Source organism: Patiria miniata, unplaced genomic scaffold (assembly GCF_015706575.1).
Source record: "Patiria miniata isolate m_02_andy unplaced genomic scaffold, ASM1570657v1 HiC_scaffold_2, whole genome shotgun sequence".
NCBI lineage: Eukaryota > Metazoa > Echinodermata > Asteroidea > Valvatida > Asterinidae > Patiria > Patiria miniata.
In genome coordinates this window covers 9,743,184-9,761,854 of record NW_024037058.1, presented here as the reverse complement: position 1 = coordinate 9,761,854, position 18,671 = coordinate 9,743,184, and the positions used below count along the sequence as shown (strand labels likewise).

General features: G+C 43.1%; 1 protein-coding gene across 34 annotated transcripts in view; it reads left to right on the top strand.

The window, feature by feature from the left end:
- Window positions 1-18,671, top strand: part of LOC119726452 — a 92,855-nt gene that overhangs the window by 21,869 nt on the left and 52,315 nt on the right. For 25 of the 34 annotated variants that reach the window (XM_038198122.1, XM_038198143.1, XM_038198128.1 and 22 more), the window contains exons 4-18: window positions 5,889-5,980; window positions 6,791-6,864; window positions 9,076-9,159; window positions 9,725-9,808; window positions 10,147-10,227; window positions 10,896-10,994; window positions 11,402-11,671; window positions 12,633-12,941; window positions 14,683-14,991; window positions 15,320-15,565; window positions 16,250-16,519; window positions 16,632-16,877; window positions 17,299-17,541; window positions 17,738-18,007; window positions 18,120-18,365. In XM_038198122.1, the coding sequence (XP_038054050.1) occupies window positions 5,889-5,980; window positions 6,791-6,864; window positions 9,076-9,159; window positions 9,725-9,808; window positions 10,147-10,227; window positions 10,896-10,994; window positions 11,402-11,671; window positions 12,633-12,941; window positions 14,683-14,991; window positions 15,320-15,565; window positions 16,250-16,519; window positions 16,632-16,877; window positions 17,299-17,541; window positions 17,738-18,007; window positions 18,120-18,365 (2,923 nt within the window). The remainder of the gene's footprint in view (window positions 1-5,888; window positions 5,981-6,790; window positions 6,865-9,075; window positions 9,160-9,724; window positions 9,809-10,146; window positions 10,228-10,895; window positions 10,995-11,401; window positions 11,672-12,632; window positions 12,942-14,682; window positions 14,992-15,319; window positions 15,566-16,249; window positions 16,520-16,631; window positions 16,878-17,298; window positions 17,542-17,737; window positions 18,008-18,119; window positions 18,366-18,671) is intronic. The other 9 variants (XM_038198155.1, XM_038198153.1, XM_038198123.1 and 6 more) reach the window with 8 other exon arrangements.

Here is an 18,671-nt window from a genome sequence, read left to right as displayed (position 1 = left end):
TTTAGTTTATGGGGTTGGAGTAGGGATGGGGTAGGGGAGGGTGGGTTGGGGGATAGGGTTGGAGATAGGGTTTGTGTGAGTAGGATGAGTAGGGGAGCTAGGATGGGTGAGGCAGGGTGGGTTGCGGTGGGTTGGGGTGGGGAGAGGGGTTGGAATACTGGGTTTGGGTGGGGTGGGGATTTGTAGGGGTGGGGTGGGAACAGGTAGGAAGAGACAGGTAGGGGGAGACAGGTAGGGAGAGGATGAGCATGGATATAGGGGTTGGGTTAGGAGGGGGTTGGGCAGGGGGCGGGATATAGGATCAGAGTAGGGGTTGGGTTGGGGATATGTAGGGATGGGTAGGGATGGGTTGTTGTAGGGGTTGGATAAGGGAAGGGGGCAGTATATAGGGATCAGAGTAGGGGTTGCATAGGGTCAGGTGGGGATGTATGGGTGGGGGAATGGGGTGGGCGGGATATTTGAATTCGAGTAAGGGTTAGGGTGGGGATGTGTAGGGTGGGTAAGGACAGATAGGGGAAGATAGGGTAGGTGGGTGTAGGGGGTTGTGGTAGGGGAGGGTACGGGTCAGGGGAGGGGGAAGGAGATAGGGATTGGAGTTTGGGTGGGGTTGGGATGTGTAGGTGATAGGGTGGGGATGGTTAGGGGAGGATGGAATGGGTGTGGGTAGGGGGTTGGGTGGGGGAGGGGGAGGGGGCGGGCTGGGGATGGGGTAAGGTTTTGGGATGGGGTAAGGTTTGGGGGGAGGTGGTGATGGTGCTGTGTCTACGTGTACATGTATACCCATTCTTGTTCTGCATTTGTGGCGACTATACACAAGAGTTTTCCCATGTTAATACAAGTATGGGGAGCAGAAGACACTGTTGGGGCTGCAAAAATCCACAACTGGGTCCTAATTACCCTAAAAATGGAAAACTCCCCCATAATACAGTGACGGCTAACCTATATACACATGTATTTATTAGGTTGTAGCGTTCTCTAAAGTGGACTTATGAACACTTCAGCAAATAAAACTGTTTGCACTGATTTTCTTGGGCCGTAGCCGGCCCAATGACTACCGTCGTCCTGACCGGAGCTCATCTCGTGATACCCCCGGAGAGTGTTGGTACCACTGGAAATTTGGTGCCAACGCACACAAATGCCAACAGCCATGTTCGTACACCGCAGGTGCCAACCAGGGAAACGACCAAGCCGGCAATTAGGGGCGACAAGTTTTGCTGGCCGACCATCAAGTCGCTTATTCTATGTCACAGACCGCACAACAAACCAACAATTTCTCGTCGATACGGGAGCGGAGGTGAGTGTCATTCCTCCTTCCTCTCATGAGCGCACTCATCGGTGTCATGGTCGGGATCTCCAGGCAGCAAATTCGTCGAGTATTGCTACCTACGGTGAAAGATCCTTGACACTTGACATTAGACTCCGGCGGCCTTGCCGCTGGGTGTTTGTTGTCGCCGATGTTCAGCATTATATCATAGGCGCTGATTTCCTCCGACACTTTCTGGTCGATGTTCGCAACCGCAGGCTAATTGATGCCACGACAAATTTAGGCATTAAAGGAACAGCCACTAATGCGCCGTCACTAAGTCCGGTCCTCGCGACACCAACCCCATCGCGTTTTGCGGATATTTTGAAGGACTACCCGGACATTATTCGACCTGTCTATAGTGAAACTCCGGTTAAGCATAATGTGACACACCACATTGTCACAACTGGACCGCCCATTGCAGCACGTCCACGTCGTCTCGCACCCGACCTCCTCAAAGTGGCTAAAGACGAATTTCAACATATGATGGACTTGGGCATCGTGCGCCCTTCAAGTAGTAACTACTCCTCCCCACTCCACATGGTCCCCCAAAAGCAACCTGGAGATTGGCGACCATGCGGGGACTATCGGGCACTGAACCAGTCCACTGTGCCAGACCGGTATCCAGTCCCCCACATCCAAGATTTCACAGCAACACTTCACGGTGGAACAATATTTTCCAAGATCGACCTTGTTCGAGCGTACCATCAAATTCCAATGGCGCAGGACGACATCGCGAAAACTGCCATCACCACTCCATTCGGACTCTTTGAATTTGTTCGTATGCCATTTGGACTACGCAACGCCGCTCAGACATTTCAACGTTTTATAGATGAGGTCACACGCAGACTTGACTTTTGTTACGCATACATTGACGACCTTTTAGTGGAACAACATGCACAGCATCTTCGTCTTCTGTTCGATCGCCTTAACCAGTACGGGGTGATCATCAACCCTGCGAAATGTCAATTTGGAGTGAACACACTTGAGTTCCTCGGACACCAAGTCGACAGCCACGGGGTACGTCCACTCGCAGAAAAGGTCAGTGCAATCTTGAACTTTCCACAACCCACTACACTGACAAAGCTAAGAGAGTTTCTTGGACTTGTTAATTTCTACCGCCGTTTCATCCCACGGTGCTCTCAGGTCCTCCATCCTCTCACAGCTCTGCTGGCTAACACTGGAAAAAAAGTCAGCACCAGTCACGTTCAATGATGCAGCTACAGCCTCATTTGAAGAAATCAAAGCTGCTCTCGCAAACGCTACCCTCCTCACACATCCCAAGCCAGATGCTCCACTGAGCGTCATGACGGATGCTTCGGATGTTGCAGTCGGAGCTGTTCTTCAACAATGGGTAGATGATTCATGGCAGCCAATCTCATTCTTCTCCAAAAAGCTCCAACCAGCTGAAACGCGCTACAGCACCTTTGGACGAGAACTCTTAGCTGTGTATCTCGCCATTCGCCATTTTCGCCACCAACTCGAGGGCCGTGTGTTCCACGTGCTAACGGACCACAAACCCCTCACCTACGCTCTCTCATCATCAACGGACAGACATTCCCCACGTGAAATTCGACACCTCGATTTCATTTCCCAATTCACTTGTGACATCCGATTCATAAAGGGGGTGGACAACCCTGCAGCAGATGCCTTGTCTCGCGTTGAACTTAACTCGATACACGGAGCAGTCAAACATCATAGATTTCCGCAGAATGGCAGAGTTACAGACCGCCAGTGAGGAACTCACGCGACTGCGCGCATCGCCATCCTCGCTCACATTCAAAGATGTTCCTATCCCATCATGTGACACAACATTAACCTGTGACATTTCTACTGGAAACCCACGCCCATTTGTTCCAGTGGAATTACGCCGGGAAGTGTTTGACTCGCTACATTCGTTGTCTCACCCTGGAATTCGAGCCACCCAACGCCTCATCACGGATCGCTATGTTTGGCGCAGTATTAACCGTGATGTGCGACATTGGGCAAAGTCATGCTTACAATGTCAGCGCGCAAAGGTCCATCGTCATACCTTTGCCCCTCTTTCTCAGTTTGCTGCACCAGATGCCAGATTTTCACATGTTCACATTGACATTGTGGGTCCATTACCACCTTCTAATGGATGCACATACATGCTGACCTGCATCGATCGCTTCACGTGTTGGCCAGAAGCCATTCCATTGACTGACATCACCGCAGAAACAGTTGCCCGTGCTTTTGTCACGCGATGGATTGCCATGTTTGGTGTTCCATCGACTATCACCACCGCTCGTGGAACTCAGTTTGAATCAGCACTTTTCCGTGCCTTGACCAACCTGCTTGGTACACAGCGCGTACGCACAACAGCTTATCACCCCATTGCAGATGGCCTAGTGGAACGTTTCCACAGGCAATTGAAATCGTCACTAAAGGCACAAATCAATCCAAACAAATGGACAGAGACTTCACCACTCGTCCTCCTTGGAATTCGGACTGCGGTCAAGTCAGATTTTGGTCACAGTGTTGCCGAGCGTGTTTACGGCACCACTCTTCGCTTGCCCGGCGAATTTTTCGACACGACCACGGAAGAGGCTCAGTTAGATCCCACCGCCTACGTCCATCGTTTGCAACGCATGATGCAACGTCTCCAACCACCTCCAAGCCGTTTTCAGCAACGAACTAACATTCATGTCCCCAACGATCTACAGACATGCACCCATGTTTTTGTTCGTCGTGATGCGGTCCGCAAACCTCTTCAACCCCCCTATGACGGCCCGTTCAAGGTGCTCAGTCGCTCGGCCAAACATTTTGTGGTTGAATTAGCAAATCGCAAGGACACGATTAGCATTGACCGCCTGAAAGTGCCCATTTGGATATCACGCGAGAGACAATCTCTGTTCCCGTCACACCCGAACCTCCACCGACAGATGCCGAACAAACTACCCCAGCATCAGTCCCAGCCCCTATCCGCCAAACGCGCTCTGGCCGGCGTGTTCATTGGCCTCAACGCTATGTGACTTTCGTTCGCTAAATTACCACAAACTCACTGGAAGGGGGCTCCTGTAGCCTTCTCTAAAGTGGACTTATGAACACTTCAGCAAATAAAACTGTTTGCACTGATTTTCTTGTGTAATACACTTTTGTAAATATTTAGTTATTTTTCCCCCATTTTTCAGTTATTTTCCCCCATGTCTCAATAACAGTCCATAATCATGATTCCAGATGTTAAACCTCTGAGATTCAGCAAACTATTCATTCATCACTTTCCTTTGCACCAAGGTCCAACCTATATACTTGAGTTGATTTAATTATACCAGACCAGCCATTTTGTCCTTCCAATTTCAGTTAATGGTTTTTGCTCAACCTTCATACCTCCATGATGAGGTTACCAAGTCCAGGGGGGCCTTTTCCCTTGGTGACATGTCTAGACAGTTGTTATTCTTTGTTCATATTTTAACCACTCTGTTTTCAGTCCTCATGCAAGCAACATCTCAAATTTACTCTTTCCAGTTGTACTTAATTCTTGCCCGATACTGTGAATTCTCGGTTCCTTGCTGAATAAAAATAAAACTACTTCAACGCAAATATCTAAATCTTAGTGTGTCCAGTTGTTTTAATTATCTATACACTAAAAGGTAATCTGTTGACTTTTTATGTTGACATTTAAAAACTGACCCCTACACCTAGGCACATCAACAAGAATCCTGATCCCCTTCCATCATGCCCATCCCCAACCCTACCTTCAGCCTCCCTTCCTGCCTTGGACAGCGAACCATGGCGGCTTCGCCGTTCTAGTTTAATTTGTGCTTAGTATAAAAAGGAAAATGTTTTAGTGAGACACAAAAATGTTGAAAATAAGTACAAACAAAAGAGGCACAAAGATTGAAGTTGTTTACACACTTGTGTGAGTGTACGGAGGGGATGATGTCATCCCTGTCTATTATTCGTTAAGTCGGCAAATTGGGGCCAGTTTCATGGGGCTAGGCTGCTAAGCACAAACATTTGCTTAGCATGAAAAGTCTTCTTTGGCAAAAACAGGATTACCAACCAGATTTCCATGTTTATATTGCTTGTGATTGGCATTCAGCTGTTGTTTGCTTAGCATGAAAATCACATGGAGTTTTGGCTGGTAACCTGCTTTTACTAAGCCAGACTATTTTGTGCTTAGCAAATTTTTGGGCTTAGCAGCTCCATGAAATTTGCCCCTGGTGTGTCTATCAGTATGTATTGCGCAAAGAATGTCACCTGTTGGGCCCGATATAATGTCCAGTTTCGTTCAGTTAGTGGTGTCCGGAAGGGGTAACCGCCTGACCGGGTAAAACAAATTCCGGCTAGCTTCCGTCCATGCAGCCGGAGTTTGGTCTTATTCCATGTACATGTTGAATAACTTCTGGCTACTTCTCAGACCCGCTTATATAGTTTCTTCATATTTAAATGTCCATGTAACGAATGACAACAGTATGAAACGGTTGATTTCCTAAGCAACAGACAATTATAGACTTTTCCCAATTAACAGAAAATATTCGATCTTTTAAAACTTTTATCAGAAAAGATGGCCTATGATGAATACAATTACCATGTTGTCATTTGTTTTTGTTTTTTGCAGAATGCCTGGGGCCATAGTAATAACACTATTAAACACACCGTGACTGCATTCTGGAAGCCGCCTGCGTATGACCAGGGCCCTCTTGTTGCCAGGTATGTTAAATTGCATAATAATTTGAATGTTTACATTATAGGCCATTGACTGTTTTAAATATTTTGCACATTTTTTTTGTTATATGGGCCTATTTAAAACATTTGTAATTGTTAATCTTCATTTCGCCTTTAATCCTTTAATTTAATCTCAAATGAATGTACCCAATGACACTCGATCAACCGAGCGACCGATCAACCAACCAGATTTTGAAGCAATCCAATCCGACATGGTTCGACCCGATCCCGGCAAGAGTCTGAAGCGACTCGATCCGACCGACCAGACCCAACCCAACCCGACCCGACCCGACCCGACCCAAGCTAACCTGACCCAACCCAATCCGACATGGGCCGAACCCATCCGACTAGACCAACCAGACAATAACTGTTATTTAGGCCATCAAGGGGTTCAGTCGGTATCAAATGAGGGGAATAATGCTCATTGTGATTTTTGCAAGGTATGCACCCCTGTAGTTGGTGACAGCATGTACATCTAGAGTTGCAAAATATGTGATAGCATTGCAGCAGTGGCAGCTTTTTGGATGCTATCACTTTTTTTGAACAAAATTTAAAGTGATAATGCCCAAAAACTGCCACCGCTCACACTGCAAAGCTATCACACATTTTGCAACTCTAGATGTACATGCCTTGCCAAAAATCGCTATGAACATTGCTCCTTTCAATCATTTGATACCGGTGGCCCAAGTTTTGGACCGAAGCTGATGGCCTAATTGAAAAAAACTCAGTTTAAAGATCAGGGTTAAGTCAGACTTTGTCATGAAGCATTCCCACCCCCCCCCTCTCATGTTCCAGGGCAACAGTCGTGAAGGAGTTCTCAGTCTTCTGGGTGCATATTTTATCTGATGTAATCCAATACTCACCTCCAGGTAAAACATTGTTTATTTTTGTTGTCATTAATGAATAGAATATTTTTATTTTTGTTGTAATTAGTGAGTAGAATGACACATAGGCCTAAAGATCAGTAATTTCCATGTAAAACAATATTTTAAACTACGCCTCGCCCAATGTTCAAAGTTAAGTAAAATTTGCGCACTGGTGTATTTTCTTGTTTGACTGATCGTTGGAGTATCCATCATTAATAAACCCGTGTTTAACATCTACATTATTTTGGCATTTGCTTTTTGCAAATTAATTGTGAAATATTCTTTCATTCCAGAGTCCTTAGGAATACCGACTCTCGTAGAAGTACGGCCCACAGGGTAAATGTGCCTGTTTGCATGTGCACGATAAACACATCTTAACGCAAGGACTATAATCAAACAATTTTACGCATGAGGTGTTTGGTTCATGTATCCTTAGCCCGTACATGTACAACGGATCTCTGTAAACTTTGTCTGTTGTGGTTTGCAGCCACATGGGTTTCGCTGTGCGCTGTCAAACCCTCAGCTGTCCACAATGCATGACTAACTCGCACGCATGTTGTATAATGTCGACCGAAAAATATTATTTTAACCCCCCCCAAAAAAAATTAAAAAGGTAAAATTCCATCACATTATCACTGAGGCTCACAGTGGTAAGCCATTGTATGACTTAAAAACTGTTAAATATATATTTCAAACCTCATTTAAAAAACAAACAAACAACTTTAGGTCCTACAGTTTCAATGCGAATTTCAAATTGGCATTTAAGGCTAGATACCTGACTCGCGTACTTTGAATATGAGATATATGGTCTTTTAGTACCTTTATTAAAGATATAGCTGTAGAATGTTTGCTCCTTTTGAATATTAATTCAAAGTGATTTGTGCCCTTTAAAAAACCCTTCAGAAAACCCTGTCAAAAATCCAACCTCAATGACAATAGAAAGCACTTTTGGGTTTGTATCAAGTAGGCCTATAGGCCAACTTTAATAGTGATTTGAATATGTCTGGTGCAAGAGTGCATAATGGATGTGAATATAACATGTGTAGCGTTTCTACTGCACCTGTCTTATCCGTAAAGCATTACTACATATGCGATATGTCCCAGAGGGCGCTATAGCCATTCGCTAAGATTTATATCCTTGTAAGGCTCATGTCAGTCAGACTCCACTATCCAAGCAGACATGCTAGGTTCTGCTCTCCGCTGTCTTGATGACTCCCTCTGGGTCACCCTTGGTCAATTCACTTGAGTATGCCGTTTTTCAATAGAAGCACTCCGTGCAGCAGTCCTTGATGTGGTGTTTCTCCCTTCAGATGGGGCACTCAATCGATTGGAGTCTCTGCCCTTCCTCGGACCCGACCTTTTTTTGCCAGCAAGTTCCAGGCCTAGATGCAAGCAGGGGCCGAACATCTTCCTGCCTGTGAGAGGGCCCGTCCACATCCAGTGTCCAGATCCCACAGGGACGCCCGGCCCTTCCCGACTACTTCAAACCGTCACTCCTTTAGGTTTGCCCAGACACCTGGCTGATCATAACGGGCACACCAAATGGCCCCTCGCCCGCAGTCAGGTGCACTGGATCCCCGGTTCCGTCCGCAGGCTGGCCGGCCGCAATGACTATACGCCCCCTGGCCCCTGACCACCACTCGTTCTGCCAATTTCGTGGGTCTCTGGCCCGCAGCTCACCAGAATATCTCTGTTGTGAAAACAGCCTTCCTCTCTTCGGCTGCCACAGCTCATCGCATAAGTGAACACCATGCTTTGACTGTCACTGAAGATCACATACGATGGGAGCCAGGTGGTGTATGTCTTATCCCCCATGGCTCCTTTCTCACGAAGAAGCTGTCGGAGACGTTTTCTCCACAGTGACTGAACGTCTTCGAGCCCAACCTGAAGTCAGTCTCCTCTGGTCTGGACAGCGGCTTATTAATCTAGGGTTTAGCATCTTAGGGGCACCTGCAGGGTGCACCAATTTTTTTGGGGTGCAATTTAAGATTTCAAAAGGGGAGGCACGGGGGGGGGGACAGGGTCAACTTGTGCCTTTCTTCAAGGTCAGTTCGGACAACTCACCGTAAAAAAAAAATCTGTTTGTGGCAAAATTAATAGATGGAAATTTGATGGACCTACATAAAACTAAATTAATAAAAAACTCTAAATTATTAAAACAAAATAAACACTATCAGACTGCTGACACATGTTTACCTATAATCTTCGTTACAGAGACAATGTTAACAACAACCCAACCACCCTCTACAGACCCAACTGAATCGTCTCAAGCTACATCAACAGAGTACCCCTTCGGAGGTAAGTCAATCATTTTATAAGTAGATAAATGTGATGCGATCAAGCTAAATGAGTTGTTAGTCGACCCTGGTCAATTTTTTTTGACGGATTTGAAAAGAGCACAATCTCAGCATTACAGCTGTGAAAACCACATGCTGATACCATCTTTAGTTCAAAAATATGGCAGTCGGAACACCAAGAGATGTGATGAAGTAATGTGATGAAGTGGCCCTATTTTGGCCTGAATCTCCAACTGAAAGTTCCCGACAAACAACTAATTTCGCTTGATTACTTCACAAATGATTGGTTTTAATTGACTTATTTCGAACACAAATGAGTATTCGTTCTATTGTTACTTGGTGCCTTTCTTCTGGTTATTTCGGACAACACACCTGGACACAGTTCTGTTTGTGACAGAATTATGCAGAAATAGATGGACCTTTGCCACCAATCCTGCCATTATTTATAACGAGACCTCATCGAACTGTGGAGCTACATAAATGTCAATTCGAAACCTCTACATATGACAACAAAATCAACAAAATTGGAGGCCTGACACATGTTGACCTGTAAATCTTTGTTACAGAGACGACGTTAACATCAACCCAACCACCTTCTACAGACACAACTGATACGCCTCAGGCTACATCAACAGAGAATCCCGTCGGAGGTAAGTCAATCATTTTATAAGTTGATATACGATTGGTTTTAAAGCTTATTTTAATTGACTTTTTTGTAATAAATTGAGTACACGTTGTATTCTTAATCGGTATGTCAAAATCAGGGTCAACTTTGTGTCTTTCGTCAGGTCACTTCTGAAAACTCACTTGGCACACGTTCTGTTTGTAACTAATCGATCAAAAAACAGATAAACCGTTTGCAATCAAAACCTCCATTATTTAAAACGAAACCTTGAAATAGGTTTGAAAAATACTTTTGAAATATTAAAATGAAATAAACAAAATTGGAGGCTGGGCTAAGACAATACTGTAATCTTTTTTGTTACAGAGACAATGTTAACAACGACCCAACCACCCTCTACAGACCCAACTGAGACGCCTCAAGCTACATCAACAGAGCCCTTCGGAGGTGAAGCATTATATATGTCCCTTAATGATTATTGTTTGTAAACCTTGTTTCAACTGAATAATTTTTCTACTCATTTGAGTAAACATTGTTTTAGTAATTTTTATGTTGAAATCAGGGTCAATGCGGACTACTCGTCCTGAAACAAGTGTTACTTGTGACGAAATCGCGCACAAACAGGTCGAATCTTTCTGCCCGTTTTTGGTTTGATATTAGAAGGAAGCCCGATCAAAGTATGGAGCTATGTAAAAAAAAAATTAAAAAAAATCTAAATATTAAAAAACAAATACAACAAACTCAGAGTGCAGACACCTTTTTTCTGTAATGTATTGTTTCCAGTTATTAGGTTTTTTTGCCGGTACCAAAGAGGCCACCCTCTTTGTACCAGACTAAGGCCGTGTCCGAAACGGGCTTCCAGAGCTACGGCTACGCCTATTGTCAGCGTGTCCCCGCATATTTTCAATGGACGCAGACCTAGACCTAGCTCTAGACAGCTGATTTGGATGCAGCCTAACTCACTGATGACTGTCACTTGGAAATTAGACTTGCCTAAGTGTCATGTTGGTCCAACACTTTGGAATAAGATTTCCCTGTCTAAAAAGAATTTGAGTGAGCTGTGGCACCAGTTTGGCTAAGCTAGCCTTGTTTTGTTTGCATTTCTTTAATTACAGAGTTAGCCTTCTCCACCGAGCTAGGAGTCTCTATAATTTTCACTGACACGCCTCAACCTCCATCTACATCGATTGCTGTCGACATCCCAGATATCCCAGGTTAGTGAATCATTTCATACGTTGATTTAACTGTTGATTAACAGCGTTGGTGATTGGGTATGACAGAAACAGGGTCACCTTTAATAGTGAAGGTGTGAAGTCAAATCCGATTACCTTTAAGTCTTATGACGACGTCATCATTATGTTATGTGACATTAACGTATATTGAATATCTATATTTCATAAACAAAACTTCACAAATATCTAAGACTCTCGGACCAATCTTCTTTTGGTGGATAAACCGTCATACAACTGCTACGTTATGAATCATGTATCTGGGCCTAAAAAAAAGCTGGCATGCAATCTCACAGGTTTTGCCCCTTTGAAGTCTAATTCTTGAGGATAAGAGTGGATCTCACGGGCCCTATATAGCTCTCTGATCTCATATGGTCTTGTTTCGTTTCCAGACGATGAGGCTCCAAGCATTACGTGCCCTGATCATGTCACCATGGAGACCGATGCATTCGAGTCCTATGCCACTGTCACCTTGCCTAATTTTCGGAATGCGACGGACAATGTCGTAATCAACGACACGTGGATCATTGCGTTGGGAGCTGAGTATGAAATAGGCAGTACTGCTCAGTTCGGATACTTGAACTCACCACACACCATCACGTACTACGCTGAGGATCTTGCCGGGAACCAGGCGAATTGTAGCATCACAATCACAGTACTGGGTGAGTATGGACTATAAAATTCCCTTACGTGAAAATACACTCATATGTGTACTTTGGAGGCCAGGTAGCATTGACCAGTTTGGAAGCATTAGCCACATTATACTTTTGAAGATTTACGCATAAAGTATGTGACTTTTTCGTCTACCTGGTAGTTTCGTGTTAGACAATGAGCCAGCTTTGCCTCAAAACCAGATTTGTGTCAATAATACTGACTGTACTGTATGTGTAGAAACTAAAGACATTTATTTAATGCATTAAATATTAATGCAGTATTTCCTATAAAAACGGTCCACATGAGACTTTCTTGAATACTACAGTGGACAAAGCGCCCTGAGTATTGTTGTTTCATTGGTCTAAAATGGTTATAAACGTACGCTCTATAGGTGCAGTGTCAAGCATAATTATACATGTAGATACACAATGCAGTGATACCCCTGCGTGCACGACTAGCATCAAATGGGAAGCCGCCATTTTGACTTACACCAATGGTCTAATTTACACAAAACGGCCACGCCCCCATTGCTGCAAGATTCCCAAGACCTTAGGGCGAGAAAGTAAACAAAAAAAATTGTGCAAGGGGCGCTCTGCAACAATGCAATCATCGTCATCGATCACTTGCGTCTGTGGCCGAGACTAATGTCAGGCTGGAAAGCTCACAGTTATCAAAAATGTACACTGCAGTTAATAAATTTATTTCTTGCATAGCAAGTAACAACCATTTATCTTTGGACTTATTGGCATGATGTAACAAAACAATTGTTGACTGCTGTAATGTTTGAGGGATATGGCAATTGTATCCCCCTCAGTTGGTGCATAGTTCGCTTTGAGTGCTATGCATCCCTCGCATGTAAAAAACACCATTACGTCCCACTTCACAGCAGTCAACAATTGCTGAAACAAACATAGATTGTGCCATTACTTAATTTAACATATCATTTTCTTTAAACATTTTTCTCTGCAGATCTTGAGCCCCCGGACATAACTTGTCCACAAAACGGAATGACCTTTGTATTTACGGACGAAGGGCAGTCATTCGCTACTGTAACACTTCCCACAGATCACGAGGTTAGCGACAATGTCCAAGTCGCTAATGTTATCGTCACTGGTAGCCCACCACCTACCCAAGCTCCAATGAGAAGACTGTTGACCACAGGCATCTTATATCCTGGCAACGAGACCACTTTTGAATATGGTTCTCGAAGTGTTTACTACATTGCTACAGATCTTGCGGGTAACGAGAATTTCTGCGAATTGGTCGTTCAAGTGAATGGTAAGTCCAAAAGCACAAGCCACTTGATCAAGTATATACAGTGTGTATAAAAAAAAATGCAAACAAAATAACAACGGAATGCCAGACGTAGAGTGTGTAACCAACGTAGATAATATAGGTAGAGTTTGAAAGATACGCCTTTCCACTTTAAAATGAGGCATCAAATGTCCCAGTTTGATAACTTTTGGCAGAGTTATTAGTAATTTTCCAAGAGAGTTCAAATTGACCATGGGACGAAGTTTTCAATGTTAGACATTGGGACAAAGGAAGCCTTATTGCCTCGGTCATGTCTGTATGGATATTTGCCGGGCCTACAACAATTCTAAACATTTTCGTGCCATCACCTGATGCTAAAAATGTTTAGTAGCATGTAAACATGTTTGCAAACTGATAGCAAGAAAGTGTTTAGAATTGTGTCTACTCCCTAAAAACATTTTTTATAGGCCAGACAAATATTCAAACGCAGGCAGTAATTTTACCTTTGTCCCAGTACCTTAATTTGAAAAACCTGGTCCCATGGAAACTTGGTCCAATGGTCAATTTGACCTCTCTTAAAAAAATACTCATAACTCTGTCAAAAATATCAGATTTGGACGTTTTATGTCTCATTTTAAAGTGGAAAGGCATATCTTTCAAACCATGCCTATAATATATATGTTGGTTACACATTGTGCATCTGGCATTCCGTTATATTTTATTTGCAGGTTTTTTGATACACACTGCACAATGGTCCTAAACGTGCAGGTTGCACTATTTAAACGTTTCTACAAAATTGTAAATTACAATGAAGCCATATGGAAAATCAAATTGTGTAGATCAAGTACAAAAACCACTGTGTGTCTCGCTGGCCATTCTCAGCTCAGAAGACTAGGCGATTTTGAGGTCACCCATTAATCATTTCATTGCTCTTAATTAGAATAATTTAGAGATTGAAGCAGGAAAAAAGGACTTTCGTGGGATGTGGTAAAGAGATACAAATTAAATGTGTATATTCAGAAAAGCTTTCAACCGTAAAGACATTACATCTTGGGTATGTCTGCTGTGCAAAAAAAGGAAATACATAGTCCAACTAGTATGAAGACCTTATGGTACTCAGAATGTAAAAGTGAGGACGCAAAACATTGCAACGTGAGTAACTGTTGAATTGCCCGACTGGAATGGCCAGCCGACCCTGGCAAGCTTGGTGGTCGAGTGGTGAGAGGTCTGCGCTGGTGCGCAGGGTGTCGTGGGTTCTGGTCCTGCCCAAATTGGCACGTAAATACTTTTATTCTTGGATAGCGCTGAGTCCATGTTTATACACAATAATTATAAACAAAATACGTAGGCCAAGGGCAAAACCAAGTATAAAATTGGTTCCATGACAGAAAAATTCCATTTTGTAGAAAAAAAAATATAAACATAAATAACAGTTGCAAAATTTAGCTCATTGAAACTTGACCTAAGCCTTCCACACCAGCAGGCTGTGTGATGGCTTCTGCTTCATTATGTCCTGCCAAACACTTCTGTGGGACGCCAGCCGACTTGCCTCTGACATTGAGATGTCTCTTGTTCTGCAGTCTGTTCTGAGACAGCCTATAGCCATCTCTTTGCTGGTCTTCCTCTAGATCTCGTCTCAAGGGTTTCCCCTTGCATGCTATTTTTGGGTTTTTGTGGTTTGAGACTGTTTTAACCTTATGTTTTTGTCCATAGCAATAACACTGAGCCCTGTATTTATTACTTGACTCTTTTCCTTGGGTTTCAGATCAAGAGCCTCCCACCATCGACTGTCCCTTCTCTGGGAATTTAATGCAGACAACTGACGAGGGACAGGACTTCGCCACTGTTGTGTTCCCATCAAACTACAATGCTTCTGACAATGTGCATATTTCCTCGGTCAGGATTAGTGAGGTTGACATCGAGGAATTTCCACAGCGCAGGAGGTTGCTTCAGTTTCCCCTCTACAGCCCCGGTGACAATCAGACGTACGGGATAGGCAATCACTCCGTTTACTACATAGCGGCTGATTTTGACGAGAACGAAGCTTCTTGTGTCCTAAATATAGTAGTTAAAGGTTGGTCTCCTGTAATATAACATTTCCAAAACAAAATTGAGGTTCTTGTAATTAAGCATTGTTAGAAATTAACCATTCATTTTTTTCATAGGGTTAGTTATCGTAAACTTTTTTCCTCTTTTTCTCTATTTTATAGCACTTATTCTCACATATTGGCTTACTTCACTTGCTTCTCTTATATTCATAGAATGGTGCACTGGTTGATTGTATATTGTACGCCTGCGGTTGACCAAAACCATCATCAATGAAGATGTCACTTACTTTATGACACAATTTGCCCATCCTTCTTTAAATAATTTTTCTTGCGTATGCTTGTTATTACTTTTAGACGACGAGCCTCCGATGATAATGTGTCCCTTTACAGCAAATGGCACTACCGATGCCGGCTTACCAACTGGCACGGCATACTTTCCAGATGCCATCGTCACAGACAATTCTGGGCTGTCTGTTGGACTCGTAGCAAATGCATCTTCATTGTTGTTTCCTTTTCCTATTGGTGAAACCATCGTGGAGTTTGTAGCCACAGATTCCAGTGGAAACAGTGCCAGATGTACCTTTATCGTCAGAATCACAGGTATGAGAATTGCTGATGTTTCTGATTAATCACTATTAGGTTTTGCCCTTCACTGACGAATAAGCACTATGCTCATTGTGTTTAACCCCCCCCCCAAGTGAAAGATGGAACAAATCACTCGGGTAACACACTGAGTGTACAGTGTTTTCACATTGGTGAAGGAAAAATATTGATTAACATCACCACGACGGAAAGTCCATCTTATGAATATTTCTGATTTATGTTTGTAAATTAAGTTTGTCCTGATGGGGATTCAGTAGATTTGTCTCCAACTCTCCTTCTTGTTAAAGATGGTCATGTAGGCCTACAGGTCTAAATGAGCTAGAGTGGCAAGTGGGCATCGTTTTCATCAGAGTAGGCTTCAAAGATTCTTTGTGATTTATTCTGTATTTCCTCTTGGTATAACCACGGTGGAAGTTAATGCAACTGACTCCAGCTCAAACCCTGCTTCTTGCTCCTTCACCATCGATGTTGGAGGTATAGGGTTTATTTTGAAATATTGTCTCTGCTCTTCTTTGTCCCCATTCCTGAACTGATCTCTCTTAGAAGCTGTAAAAATTCAGGAAATTTATTGATGATCTACAAAAAGGGAGCCAATGGGGGTATCAATAATACGTTTTACATTATGATATTGTGTAATTTTGCTGAACTTGTCATTTTTCCTCCTCTAAATTTCTTTTGCAGATGATGATCCTCCAATGATTACCTGCCCGGCCAATCAAACTGTAGCCACTAATTCCAGTTTAAGTACAGTCACAATTCTACTACCTCCTGTGTCATCTGCTTCTGACAACTCGGGAGCATATACCATCACCATTGATGTTGCTGGTGCTACACACAATGTCGGTGACCATGTTACCCTCGACCTTGCTACTGGTCAACATTTACTGCGATACATTATAACTGACAACGCCATGAATACTGAGACTTGTGATACGTACATCACTGTCATTGGTATGTTTACAGATAGAAACGATTGTAATATATTAAGTAATTTTACATACAAAACAATGAAGATTTCACTTAATTTATGACACAATTATTGGATGCTTCTTATTTCTTTTAGACGACGAGCCTCCAACGATAATGTGTCCCTTTACTGCAAATGGCACCACCGATGCCGGCTTACCAACTGGCACGGCATACTTTCCAGATGCCATTGTCACAGACAATTCTGGGCTGTTTGTTGGACTCGTAGCAAACGCATCTTCTTTGTCGACTCCTTTTCCTATTGGTGAAACTATTGTAGAGTTTGTAGCCACAGATTCCAGCGGAAACAGTGCCAGATGTACCTTTATCGTCAGAATCACAGGTATGAGAATTGCTGATGTTTCAGATTAATCAATAGTAGGTTTTGCCCTTCACCGAGGAATAAACGATGTGTACTAGACTCAGTGTGTTACGTCCTGAGCAAAAGTGGAACAAATCACTCGGGTTACACACTGATTGTACTGTGTTCACGTCGGTGAAGGGCAAAACCTTATAATTAAGTGCGTCCCAATGGAGATGCAATATTGATTTGTCTGCAACTCTCTTTTTTGTTAAAGATGTTCACTTACAGGTCTAAGTGAGCTGGGATATGTTTACGCCTGGATGATGTGGCAAGTGGGCATCGATTGCATCCGAGTAGGCATCACAGATACTTTGTGGTTGATTTTGTATTTTGCAATCGAATGAAGTTATGTATTTGAAAAAAGGGTTACAGTTTGAAATACTTTCGTTCCTCCGAAAAGATGATGAGACACCAGTGTTAGAATGTCCACTGAACATCGTCGCACCCACCGACCCTGGGCAGGACTTTGCTACAGTGACGTGGAATTCACCCAACGTGACAGACAACTCTGGGGAATTGATCTTTCCAACTCTAAGCCACGTGTCTGGTTCTACATTTCCTCTTGGTATAACCACGGTGGAAGTTAATGCAACTGACTCCAGCTCAAACGTCGCTTCTTGCTCCTTCATCATCGATGTTGGAGGTATAGGATTTTTTTTAAATATTGATTCTGCTATACTTTGTCCTCATTCCCTCTTAGATGCTGTTAATAAATCTGGAAATTTGTTGATGATCTACAAAAAGGGAGCCAATTAAGTATCAATAATGCGTTTTTACATTATGATATTGTGTAATTATACTGAACTTGTCATTTTTCCTCCTCTAAATTTCTTTTGCAGATGATGATCCTCCAATGATTACCTGCCCGGCCAATCAAACTGTAGCCACTAATTCCAGTTTAAGTACAGTCACAATTCTACTACCTCCTGTGTCATCTGCTTCTGACAACTCCGGAGCATATACCATCACCATTGATGTTGCTGGTGCTACACACAGTGTCGGTGACAATGTTACCCTCGACCTTGCTACTGGGCAACATTTACTGCTATACATTATAACTGACGACGCCATGAATACTGAGACTTGTGATACGTACATCACTGTCATTGGTATGTTTACAGATAGAAACGATTGTAATATATTAAGTAATTTTACATACAAAACAATGAAGATTTCACTTAATTTATGACACAATTATTGGATGCTTCTTATTTCTTTTAGACGACGAGCCTCCAACGATAATGTGTCCCTTTACTGCAAATGGCACCACCGATGCCGGCTTACCAACTGGCACGGCATACTTTCCAGATGCCATTGTCACAGACAATTCTGGGATGTTTGTTGGACTCGTAGCAAACGCATCTTCTTTGTCGACTCCTTTTCCTATTGGTGAAACTATTGTAGAGTTTGTAGCCACAGATTCCAGTGGAAACAGTGCCAGATGTACCTTTATCGTCAGAATCACAGGTATGAGAATTGCTGATGTTTCAGATTAATCAATAGTAGGTTTTGCCCTTCAACAACGAATAAACCCTGTATGATCAGTGTGTTACCTCCCGAGTGAAAGTTGGAACAAATCACTCGGGTAATACACTGAGTGTACAGTGTTTATATGTCAGTGATGGGTAAAACCTAATATTGATTAACGTCACCACAACGCAAATTCCATCTTATGAACATTTCTTATATATGTTTGTAAATTAAGTTTGTCCTGATGGAGATTTGGTAGAGATTGGTCTCTGACTCTCTATCTTGTTAAAGAAGGTTATGTAC